This window comes from Myotis lucifugus, unplaced genomic scaffold (assembly GCF_000147115.1).
Source record: "Myotis lucifugus unplaced genomic scaffold, Myoluc2.0 scaffold_87, whole genome shotgun sequence".
In the NCBI taxonomy this organism is placed as follows: domain Eukaryota; kingdom Metazoa; phylum Chordata; class Mammalia; order Chiroptera; family Vespertilionidae; genus Myotis; species Myotis lucifugus.
The window spans coordinates 4,125,939-4,139,280 of NW_005871135.1; the positions used below are offsets into that span (position 1 = coordinate 4,125,939).

The window sequence follows — 13,342 nt, forward strand, 5'->3', positions numbered from 1 at the left end:
GCTGCTGGCCAGTCAATGTGTGGGTGCAGGGCTCGGCTCCCCTGGCCTGGCCTGTGCTGTGAGGAGATCCCAACACTGGCTGGATTTGCCTGACAACCCTGAAAGTGAGACCTCTGGGATAGCTGTCCATTGGCTGAACTACATTCAATGCTGCTTTCAACTTTCCAAACACGTCCACATCCATCGCCCCCCAGCTAATGATAAAATGGTTCTTTGCGCTTCCATTTGTCATCATCCCTTGTGTGAATATCTTCCTTAGGAACCCGACAGGCCAGGGGTTGACTGGCAAGCAGGATTTGGGCATTTCAGAGGCCCCTCTCCAAACCCACGCACATCCCTAACAAGGGTGCCGGAAGTGTGCCGGCAGGAGCGTGGACGAGGCTGGTGCTCCTTATATGCTAGTACACTCTCTGGCTTCACCCCCCTACCTTCCTTTCTTCCCCGCCAGCCCTGTGCATATTCCTTAAGCCATCAATTCACATCCTGCTTCCTCCTGGGCTGGCTCCATATTTCAATCACCAGTCACGGTGGCAGACTTCAAAGCACATCAGTGCACAGTTATTGAGTCCCAGTAACAACATGTCAGCGGACGCTGAGCTTGTCACATCCCCGGTCACCATGATGACTATCTCTATGGGGTTCCCTGGGGCGGGGCTCGTCTCTCCCCAGGTATTCCAACGCCCTGCACCGCTCCCTCCCAAAGCTTCATCAGGAAGGGAGTGGCCATGGTTTTCTCTAATTATCATATCCTTGTCCTCTGGGCTCCCTGCTCCCCCCAGGACAGGAGCGCTGCTGCTTGCTCTGTGGGTTAATAGAGTATAAAGAGTGAAACCGAACTGACCGCTGGTATGTAGTTATTTTTTTCCCTGACAGGTGGAAAATAGAAGTGTCGAACCTTTAGCAGGAGCCGTAATTTACCAAAAAGAATTCTCCACTTATCCCTTTTCCAAGGAAACTCATTCTCCCGGGTGATGCCGGCAAGTACAGTTGATCGCAACATCTGCTGCGGGGACGGGAGGAATCCATGCTGGCTGCAGCGGGCAGGAAATGCTTTAAAAGGATTTGGATTCTGTAGGCAGTTTTGGGGGCACCATCTGCATGCCAGGCCTTTTCCTGCCCATTAGCTCTCTGGATCTTTACAACTGCTCTACGAGGGAAGTATTCTTAGTCCCATTTCAGTGATGGGTAAGCTGAGACTCAGCCCGAAATTACACAGCTGGAATTCACATCAAGTCGTCCTCTGGAGAATAGGGTGGCCGACTTGGGAGCTTTGGGGAGATGTGGGGAGGTGGCCCAGCCCTGGGCCCCAGGAAGAACCCAGGATGCAAGACACAAAGTCTCCGGGGGCCCCAGGAAATCAGGAGACGGTAGAGAGCCCCTGCTGGGAATCTTTGGGATATAAGGCTGGGACAATGACAGGGTCACTGGAATACAGGTTCTCCCAGATTTGTCTCTGTGGTTATAACATTCTCAATAGACATTCCAAAAGGGAAGGACTCTGGGGTTCAAGACGTTAGAATTAATTTTCATCCATCCATCCACTCAATGCAGAATTTATTTTGTGTCCACTACATCAGGCAGTATTCTGGGCCCAGGAAGTGATGCAAAGCAGAATCAGTCTCAGGTACCACTCTTGGAAGTGAAAGTGACCTCGGAGCCTGGGGTAAAAATGTGAAGCCTTGGTAGCCCTGAATCCTTCAGACAGTTTCCCTTAATGTCCTGGGATGCAGTTCTTCAAATGTCTAAAGCAGGGGTCCTCAAACTTTTTAAACAGGGGGCCAGTTCACTGTCCCTCAGACCGTTGGAGGGCCGGACTATAGTTTAAAAAAAAACAACTATGAACAAATTCCTATGCACACTGCACATATCTTATTTTGAAGTAAAAAAACAAAACGGGAACGAATACAATATTTGTATTTGCATGTGGCCCGCGGGCCATAGTTTGAGGACCCCTGGTCTAAAGGATAAATTCTTCAGTAAAAGAGGAGTCCAATCAATATGGTACCATGAGAAGCCAGAAAAACTCCTAAGATGGGCTAGCAATGTACATGGGAAAATTGAGCTGTGGAGTCAAACGCACAGGATCCTGAACCTTGAACTTGCTGTGTGACCTTGAGTAAGTCACTGACACTCTCTGCATCTAAATTTCCTTATTTGTACAAAAATCAGGCTACTCACCATACGAAATTGTTTTGAGGACTAGCTCAGTGCCTGGAACATGTGGGGAAGTGACAAATACTCCCAGCCTTCCTCCATGATGCAGAACCAGCTTGAAGAAATGTTTTGTTTTTAGAATCAAAGGAATTTGGGCACAGATGATGGGAGAGAATCACAAATCATTCAAGTTCATTAGGATCCCAAATATAGAAGGATTTGAAATGATCATCCCCATTTCCTTTCAACAACTACCAACATCTCATGGGAAATTTAGACGCCAACTTTTTCCACTCCATAAAATCCTATTTATAGAATTTCTTTTGTGTTCATCCTTCTCTGTGCAGAGAGGGAGCTTATTTTTATCTGGAGACGTGCCTATAAGGTGAAAACTAACAAATGATCAATATTGGTTTTAAAAAACACAAGCCACTATCTAAACACCTAGGGGGCGAGGGGAAGCAACTCCGGTTAATAATGCATATAGCATATTAAAGGCTAGTGCAACCCCAGAAAGAGGTCATCAGGGAAGAGGGGGATTTTCAAAGTCACGGAGGAGTTAATGCCAGAGGAGAGGCAAGACCCCTTACACTTCCCTTCTAGAACATTCTAACACACCATGTTGCCTCTCAAAAAATAACACCCCCCCCCCACTCCACATCTACCCATTATGAAGCCTATTAATATCTCCTTTTGAGAGAAGGGGGCAGAATGGGAAAAAGAGAAAATCATTTTCTAATTTAAAAGGAGACCAGGATCAGAGACCACGGAGGGATGAGCGGGGATCTCCAAGGAGGAGAGTCTGCACGAAGCAAAAATGCTCAGGGTGTGGGGCAGACGCCTCCATTGTCTAGAAACCAACCCAGTTGCGGCAAACTGTTTAGTTCTCAGGCTCCGGAGATGGCAATGCAGTGTGTGGGAACTGATGTCAAATCCTGATGGAGGACACGCTCGGAAACCGTGTTCTTAGTGAATTACACAGGACGCCCCCAAATTAGCAATCCAGGCGCAGGAAAACAACACAAATGCATTTCTCTCAGAGGAAGCTGTCACACTGAGGAGCCAGATCATTTCTGTTTCTCAGAGAAAGAGAAGTCTCCACACCCCAGCAATTATTATGAAATAATAATAAAGAGGAGACAGAGAAAGAGGCACTTAATTCATGGTAATTTGTGCTACTCTTATGTGCCTCCCGAGGAGATGACAGGAAAAGCTGGTTAGACAGTTAAGTCTAGACAAGAGAACGACAGTTCGTTATTCCTCATTTCCTGGTGGAAGAGAAAAATAGGACATGGCCGGACCGGCATTAGCATAACTCACTCCTGAAACTGCTGATCTGTGCAGCACACTGTGAGCGATGGTCACTGGAAATAAATTCAGCCGGAATGTTGGCTATTTTGTTCCCTCCAGTTCTCTTCGAGGAATGTGGAGAGAGAGTGGTGGTAGCGATGAAAGCCAAGGACAGCCTCTGCCCTGTGTGGGCTCTGAACGGAGGCTCCGTCTGTCCGGCCGACGTGTGTGTTTCCCGAGCAGTGCTCCAGAGAAGTCACTTGGTTCAATGTGACATAAGGCATAAATACTATTAATTTATAACGAAGCGAATTTTAAATGAAGTGCAAAGGAGAGAGGGAGAATAGTTGTTAGCAAGAGAAAATGCTTGTTGTTAAATTTAGCTGGCAAGGCCGAACATACTCAGATAAACCTGAAAGCAGAGGGTATTGTCTTTTATGATTAAATTGCTGTTGGGATCTCTTGGTACATTTTAAAAAGGAAAAATCTATTAACAGCCGTGCAACGTTTTCTCTATTTCTTCCTGTATCTTAATTACTCAGGACATTTGCTGCCGGGTGTGTGTGTGTGTGTGTGTGTGTGTGTGTGTCGGGGGTTTGGGGGGGCTCACTGTCTGAGCCCGTCTGCTCTGCTGCCACCATCCCACTGCAGACATCGCCGTCCCACTGCAGACATTGCTACCCCACTGCAGATTATTATGATTAGACCCCTTTGGAAAGGGGTCTAATTCATTTGGCAGAGGCCTTCTGCACATCGCCACTCACTGCAGACATCGCCACCCACTGCAGACATCGCCATCCCCTGCAGACATCACCACCCACTGCAGACATCGCCATCCCACTGCAGACGTCGCCACCCCACTGCAGACATCGCCACCCCACTGCAGACATCGCCACCCCACTGCAGACATCGCCATCCCACTGCAGACGTCGCCATCCCACTGCAGACATCGCCATTCCCTGCAGACATCGCCACCCCACTGCAGACATCGCCACCCCACTGCAGACATCGCCACCCCACTGCAGACATCGCCGTCCCCTGCAGACATCGCCATCCCACTGCAGACATCGCCATCCCACTGCAGACATCGCCATCCCACTGCAGACATCGCCATTCCCTGCAGACATCGCCACCCACTGCAGACATCGCCATCCCCTGCAGACATCGCCACCCACTGCAGACATCGCCACCCCACTGCAGACATCGCCACCCACTGCAGACATCGCCATTCCCTGCAGACATCGCCACCCACTGCAGACATCGCCATCCCCTGCAGACATTGTGCTCCCTTCTCACGGTTGCTGTCCTCCCTCTAACACACACTAACACAGATGGGGAATGATGGCTGCAGGACCTAACAGTCTCTAACATCACAAAATCATTTTTTCATGCAAATGCCCTTAATTATAGAGAACAAAGGGATGGAAAAGCAGAAAGCTGATCACGCAGAGACAGATTTGTAGCGATATTTCTGACATCACCCAGTTCTAGTCTGAGCGCATTGTAGGAATCTTCTCGGCGAGAACCATTCCCCGTTGCTTTTTTTTCAGGGCAGTGTGTGGACACAGCAGTCCTCTTACTGTGCTCCTGGCTTCTCACACCGGAGCTCACACGCCCGTGCTCTCGATGGCAGCCACGCTTTCACTGAACCCCCATAGGGTTTAAAAGTTATTTTCTGAATGGCCAACATTGATACACGTATATTGGGATTCTACACAGAAACCAGCAGTTCTAGTTTCTCCTGAAAAATCACAAGCTGGGGCTGCTAGCCCAGCTCTCCTCCCCGCAGTGCACTCCAGGCTCCAGGTCGCCCGCCCTCCTTCTCCAGATCAGTCACTGCGTCTGGGTGGCTTCCCGCCTGCTCCTGGGGGCACCGGAGAGTGTGATTCCTATGGTTCACTAGCTTTTCTAACCCCCCTCGCTCTTCCCTTTTAGTAGAATTTTATTAGGAATAAAAAGGACGCATTCAGTTTCCACCATCAATTTAGCCTGATGATCAACCTTTCCTCGTTTCTGAACATGAGCCACTCATGAACGCCATTCTCAGGCTCTCCCCGCTGCCTGGACGGGGTAGCCCTCCTTCACTCGCAGGCAAACTTGGGCTTATAACAGTCCAAACCTGCCTCCTCTGGGCCTGCCTTGATTCCACCAGGCAGAGGAAGGGTCCCCTCTTCTGTCCCTTCTTCTGTCTGCTACCCCATGGCTCTGCCAAGGATTGCATTTAATGACTCGTTCCTGTGTGCTGTCTGTTAGACTGAGAATCCCCTGAGGGTAGGTGGGGCTCCATTATTTATCTCTGATTGCCCTATGGCTACTGGGTGCTCGGGAGAAGTTGTTAGGTCAAACCACACACTGTCCTTTCCCACACGAGGCTGAGACAGAGCAGGCCTCCCAGGGCCAGGTCCCCTCAGCACCCAGGCTGTTGTCCACATAAAGCCGAGCCATTCCTCACTCTTTTTAAAAAATATATATATTTTATTGATTTTTTACAGAGAAGAAGGGAGAGGGATAGAGAGTTAGAAAGATTGATGAGAGAGAAACATCGATCAGCTGCCTCCTACACACCTCCTACTGGGGATGTGCCTGCAACCAAGGTACATGCCCTTGACCAGAATCGAACCTGGGACCTTTCAGTCCGCAGGCCGACGCTCTATCCACTGAGCCAAACCAGTTAGGGCCCTCCCTCACTCTTGTGGGTCTTGAGTGGACCCTTCTGTGCAATGGCACAGGGGCCGGGAAGGGCCCAGGAAGCTCCTGCCTTTGCTCTGGAAGGTCTGAGTCCCCGGACGTGTCATGCTGAGAGAAGACTGCGCACCCTCATCACTCCCCTCTGTCCCTGCACATGTCCACGGCACCTCAAGAGCCCTCATGACTCGGGGCCCCTGTCACTGAGCTGTTTCCCTATGTCCCAGGCCACAGCAATCACAAAGGGGCAGAGAACGTTTACCTATTTTTCTCCTCTTCCTTGTTGTCGTCACTGTATTAGGACAGCAATATATACAGAACAATTTATTTCCCAGCTTCCCATGCAGATGGCAGTGGCCAAGAAGATAGATGAAATGGGAGTCATTGAATACAGCTTCTGGAAAGCTTTGGAAAGGGGTCTAATTCATTTGGCAGAGGCCTTCTGCACATCCTCCTTTCTTCTTCCTTCCTGCCTGGAACTTGGCCATGATGGCTAGATTTTGAGCAGCCACCTTATGAACACAAGGCAACTCTGAAGCTAGAAGCTCATGCTGAGGATGGATGAGCAGAAAGACAGAAAGTGGAGTGCTGACCACTTTGTGGAGTCATTAACCAGTCCTAGAACCCCCACTGCCAAACTTCCTGTTATACGACAGAAACGAATCGCACTATCTAAACCATTTAAAGGTGGGTATCCATTACTGCACATCAAATGAAATTCCTAAGTGAGTCAGAGGGTGTTGTTATTTTCTCAGGGAAATAACAACATGTGTCTGTTGACTTTCTTGAAATTTCAACTGCCTACTAGAAATAATAATCAGACTCCCATTTAACAAACAGCTCCCCTGAACTAGGCACTGGGCCAGGTGTTTTATGATATATTATATTCCAACCTCATGATAACCTTGCAAGGCAGGTGTTCCCATTTTACCGATGAGACCCAGAGGAGACAAGCGACTTGCCCAAAGCCACACAGTAATGCACTTGGCTTTGAAGCCAGACCCCAAAGCCTGTGCTCGTCCACTAGCTTTCTTTTTGCCCCTGAAACCAACACAAAGCCCTTCTCAAAATCACCGAGCAAATACTACTTCAGGGTTACTGAAATGGCAAAAATTCCGCTGATACTGCCGTTTACCATTCTATCAGAAACATCAGAGTTAGAGTTAGAGTTTGAAAATTCCCTTAGAGAAAACTGGGACAAAAATGGTTCCTCAGTCAAAACTTCTAATTATTTGCTTTAGTGAATAAACCATGAAGTGTGTGACTTTGAGGAGCAAGGTAGAGATAGTAAAACCAACGATGAGAAAAACAACAGTAGTATCAATGCTGACAGTTTGTCTGAGGTGTACAACACACTATGCTGGGGTACAGGGAGCTTCACCCCATTTGATAGGTCCATCGAGGTTCAGAAATGGTCATTAATTTGCCCAAGGGTTACACAGCTAGTACGTGCTCCCGTATTGCCCCCATGTGTCCCAGGTAAGAAGCAAATGATGAATAATCTACAGAGATTAAGTGGCAAGGGCTTATTTTGTAGGTGTCAGCAAAAATCTAGTTTTATCTTGAAAATCATGCAAAATTTGTATTATGCTCTATAATATAACCTTGTTATCTTTATAGTAGAGCAAATGTGTTAAATTATTTATTGACTGAATTATTTAACTTTTCTCTCCCGAAACTGACACTTTGGAAAGATGTGCCTTGTCTCTGGCTGTGGCTTCATAAACGCTCCCCGCGCAGCCACATGCTGCTGGGAGAACATCAGCCCAGTTCAGGAAGCCCAGGTCTGTCTGAGTCCAGGGGGGAATTACTTATATGTGGTTTAAAGACCTAGTTCAAGGTAGCACAGAATTGTTTTTTAACCACAACATAAGGTTGTGAATGCTGACACACTCATAATATCCATTCATTCATTCAACAAAGAAGACACTGGTCAGATCCAACCGTAGGGGGGCCCTGACCCAGGACCACAGCCCCCTGCCCCCAGCAGCAGTAGGGCAGATGGGATTGGCCAGAAGTGGGGCTGGACCCTACCCTGCCCGCAGCCCAGGTCAGAAGGGCCGGTCTCACTGACCTTATGAAGGTACGGAAGCCTGTTGGTCCTAACTTCATTGTCCCCTTGATTCCCAGGAACCGGATAAACAAGTTTGCCATCCTGTCCACCAGGCGCAGGTAGTTGAACTGCTTGGCATACTTGGGGAACACCTGCTTGAGGCAGATGGAGGGCAGGTGGGCTTCAGGTTTGGTGTTGCCTTCCGAGGCGATGGCCAGATCATTGTCGGAAGGATCTTCCTTTCCGGCTGGTGGGTTCTCCAGCTGCTGAGACCTGAAGCACACAAGGGATTAAAAATTGAACCAACTGGAGTGGACTTTACAGCACAGAGAGACTTTCTCTTGCACAATCTCCTTTCCTTTAGAGTTACAGCAACCTCGGGAGGTGGGTATTGTCACCATTTTTACTGTACAGACCAGAGAACTGACTTCAGAGAAGCGACCTGCCCACACTCACAGAGCCAGTCCATGCCAAAGCCAGGATTCAGACCCAGGACAGGGCCTGCCCTGGAAACTTACGCTTCTCCCATCCTACCATCCTGGTTTCCCAACAGGACAACTTCCTTAACTATATGTACTCAGGATTCAAGAGAATACTCTTTATTATGGAACCGTCTGGATTTGATTTTTAAACTCCTACTTATGGGTAGTAATTGAATAATTAAGAAATATAAAAATCTCATTGAGGGTTGGCAAGAAGCCATAGGCACGGTTAAGTGAACAATTTGCAAAGATACATCAGTTATCTGTTTCTAGGAATAGGCACAATTATATTTTCGGGCTTAACTATTTTCTTATTTGGAACTCATACAAAAAATGGTTATATTGCTGTGATTCCGTAGTCAGGATGTTTTATGAAATTATTCTGATATTCAAGAAAATTCAACAGTGTTCTGGGGACACAAATGCTCCGTAAAGGGGAGCCGCCCGGGTTCCCAGGGGGTGCAACTTTCCGGCAGCCAAACTGGCTTCATCCTCATCTCCTTCAACTGGAGGCAGGAAGTAAAAGTCAGGTGGTTCCTTCTCAGATGAAATGAAATGCTCTCCTATTAAGGTTATCGGAAGAAAGATGAGAAAAAGCAAGCAGCACTGTTGATGGAAGTTAGCGCCTAAGTTACTGGATAAGTGGTAAGCACCGACTTTATACGCACTCATTAAGTTGATTTAAAGGGAAGATTCGGAAATGTACGGTGTGAATACACTTAGTGACCAGGAAAACAGCTCAGAAAACGTGTCAATCGACACAACTGTCCCACCTGCACGATCTCGTGTCCTCTTCACGCAGCCCTGTGAGGTAGTCTGTGATTATCATACCCCTGTTCCAGATGGAGACACTGAGGCGCAGCAGGGTGGGGCACCTCTGCACCCTGGCTGGCCCCGAGTCATAAACCCTGCTTCTCACCAGTGCTCACTCCATTTTGCCATCATTACTCTGCAGCACATCACATGCACGTCGGGGCTTACAACACCCTAAGTACTGCTATTTATTGTTTGCTTTAAATCGTTTTTATGGGCTCTAATAGTAATTCATGCCCTTTGTAGACAACTTGAGAAATGTATTACGGAATCAAAACCATTTGTAACCCCACGAGTCAGGGATGAACTGTGTTAACGTTTTGATTTATCTGTAAAGTTAGGAACACATGACACACAGTTAAAATCCTTCTTCTTGCACACTGTAAGTATCTTCCCGTGGCACTGAACATGTTTTCAGGAGCTCAATTTCTCATGGACACGCAATGTTTCGTAGTGTGCCTGAACCATCACTGAATTAAGGAGTGAGTGTCTGCAGGGCCTGTCTTTGACTAAACAGTCAGGTGACCTAAGTGATGTGCTCCCTCAGAAACAACACGTGTGACTAGATGCAGCCTTGGTGTCATTCTGTCCAATGACATCATCAATTTCCTTTTATTATGGTCTAATGTACATAACATGCACTCGCCATTTTTAAGTATTTGAAGTGTATGACCCTATGGCATCCAGTACCTTCATAATGTTGTACAACCCTCTCTAGTTCCAGAACAGTCTCACAATGATGTCATTTTAGAGAAGAAACCTTAATCCTAGGGAGACATCAATACCAACGGGCCATTTAATCAGCAGGCCCTCCAGCGTGGTGGCCTTAGCTCGGTTGTCCTGGTGATGGGGACTTCTCAGGTCTTCCCGATGGCATGTCAGAGGATGTCTCCCTCCAGGGTCCACAGCCTGCGTCCCACCTGCCCCCAGAGCCTTTCATGTTTCTCTCAAGGGCCGCAGCATGCACCGGATGGATGACCACCATTCCCTTCCTTCTGCATCCCAATTAACAACCTCAAGATGAAAAGGGCCTTCCAAGCCACAGATGCCATTTTCCTGGACTCAAAACCACAGATTCAGGAGGAAAGGGTTTTACTCGACTGGAAGAAGGTAGTAAAGATATAGCTGATATATAAGAGGAAATAAAACAATGAGGAATAGTATCTCTGCTGGAGATAATTTCAGTTATCACATTGAGATCCAGGTTATCACAAATACTATAAAATCTTGTTTTTACTTAACAGCACTTTAATGGAAATGTCGGGCTTATGAAATAGAAGTGACTAGTAAAAAATATAAATCAAGCTTACTAGTCCGTTGGGCAGTTTTTTAAAATTGAATTTGGTGTATCCTTGATTCATTAAAATAGGGGAAAGCATCCCAGAATGGTTTATTATCGTTTTTCAATAAAATGGAATTATTTTTATTAAAACTCTTGTGAAAAAACACCTAATCTCTATTTTGCCTGGCAAGCAACTGTCAAAAATCACCAGTATTTACTGGGAACCTGCTACATATATTTCAAGCATTGTGCCAAGCAACATATCATTTCATTTGCCCCTCATAACAATTCTAAGAGGTAGGTAGAAACTGTTCCCATTTCACAGATTAGGAATCTGATGCCCAGACAACCTGAATATATGCCCAACATCACAAATCAATAGTGGAATCAGAAGTTATACTCAGGACTGTCTCACTAAACACTCTATGTTTAGTTCACTATATAATTCTTATGCTAATAATTTGATTGAAATCAAACCAAAGACTTTTCTTCTTCTGTATAAGCTGTGTATATTCCCAGAAATTAACAACAGAGAAAGGCAGACAAAGCAAGGAAAAGTTGCCGATTCAGGAAAGGCGCTCGAATTCTCTCAGAGAAATACTTTCCATTTTTAGTTAAGCATCCCTTCGACAATTTATTCATTCATGAACCACTTCCCAAGCACTTACCTGTCCCTGGGGCCTGGGACACATAGGCGAGGTGCACACAGTCCAGAAGCACTTGACCCAGTGGGGAAAGACAAGCCCCATCCATTGCAATCACTGAGGAGGTGGAGGTGGCCACGTGAGTGTCCAGAGTTGGGGCCCAGAGCATGTGGAAAGAGCAGGTTTGCTGGGTCTCGGCAGGAGGCGGTATGCCTGAAGAGAAACAGGTGGGCATATGACCTGAAAGCCCATGTGGGCCTGGGTCTTATGGGATCTGGAATGTCAGACAAGGGGGCTTGGATTTGGTGGGTTTTAGGGAGAGAAGTGCGGTGATGACGAAGGAGTCTATCAGGGATGGTCCCTGATTGGGGATGGATGATGCCAGGAAGCTACTGGAACATCCAAGCCAATGATTCTGAAAGCACGGTCAGTCCCTGAAGCAGCAGCATCAGCACCACCCGGGGGCTTGTTGGAAATGCACATTCTTGGCTCCACCCCAGACCTGTGGACTCAGAACCTGTGAACGAGCGGGCAATCTGTTTTAGGAAGCCCTGACCTGATGCTGATGCCGGCTGAAGTCTAGCTGAAAGATGACTGTAACTGCTTGACCATGGGGGACAGAATGGCCTGGCTCCTGGTCCCGGCGATCCTGTGATCCAGCAGGAGAGCCTGGTGGGCAGTGGCGCTGCACTGGCCAAGGGAGGTAAGCGGGCTTCCTCCCCTATAATTTGCCTGAGACCTGTCCCCCCAGTCACTTGGAATTTCAAATGCACGTTGGCATTCTTGAGGAAACTGCTAGCTATGTGCGGCAGAAGTCCCTTAAATTAGCCCAGCAGCTAATTTAAAGAGTTGGAGGATGAAGGCACTAAAAATAAACATAACTACCATGTCGCCCAGCTCTGTCACTTGATAAATGTCTGCCATCACAGAGGCCCCATTTGCTTGATGGTGATGCTATGCTATTTGAAGAGAAGGCGACAGACTACAGAATGGGTGAAGCATGTGTTTCCAAACTGATGAGGAAAAAGTCTGAATGAGAGCTCTTTGTCTGATGTTCAAGTCCCTAGAAGACCTAGACCAGTGATGGCGAACCTTTTGAGCTCGGCGTGTCAGCATTTTGAAAAACCCTAACTTAACTCTGGTGCCGTGTCACATATAGAAATTTTTTGATATGTGCAACCATAGTAAAACAAAGACTTATATTTTTGATATTTATTTTATATATTTAAATGCCATTTAACAAAGAAAAATCAACCAAAAAAAATGAGTTCGCGTGTCACCTCTGACACGCGTGTCATAGGTTCGCCATCACTGACCTAGACCCACACTGGGTCTGTTCCCACCTGCTCCCCTTCATCCGCCGGCCTCTGAACGCTTGCCTGGCCACTTCCACCTCACTTGTCCACTTTCTTCCATAGCATCGTGTAACGCCAACAGCGACACACAGTGTTAACTGTACTGGTAGCACCTACTATGTGCCAGGAACTGTCATTAAAAACAATTAATCTTACAAAATCCTATGAAGTGGAGTTATCATCACTCCCATTTTACAGATGAGGAAACCAAGGCACAAAGATACCAACTAAACAAATTGTGGATCAGGGACAGAAACCCAGGAGGCAGAGTTCCTTATTTCTAACTACTGCACGATGCTGCTTCCATGCACGGGAGTAACCAGGCACTGAGCACCCGAGGGCCAGGTGGGTTACTTGTCACATCTCCTTTGACCCTGGCAATGAGCCTATAGATTAGGTACTATAAGTGGCCCCATTGGCCCTATTTCTCCTGATGAGAAAAAAATCAGCTTCAGAGAGGTTAAACCACTTTCTAAAGGCTACTCTGCTATTAAATGGCTGAGAATGAGGATTTGAGCCTGGATCTATTTGAGTTCAAAGCCCAGATGCTTTCCACTCTATCACGCTGCAACTCATCCTGGTTA

The 13,342-nt window shown here is 47.1% G+C and overlaps 1 protein-coding gene across 2 annotated transcripts in view; it reads right to left on the reverse strand.

Annotated features, from left to right (window-relative positions):
* The window catches only part of TTLL11 (tubulin tyrosine ligase like 11), a 212,580-nt gene that overhangs the window by 26,809 nt on the left and 172,429 nt on the right, over positions 1-13,342 (reverse strand). For both annotated transcript variants that reach the window (XM_014457912.2, XM_023755957.1), the window contains one exon: positions 8,204-8,455. In XM_014457912.2, coding sequence (XP_014313398.2) covers positions 8,204-8,455 — 252 coding nt within the window. The remainder of the gene's footprint in view (positions 1-8,203; positions 8,456-13,342) is intronic.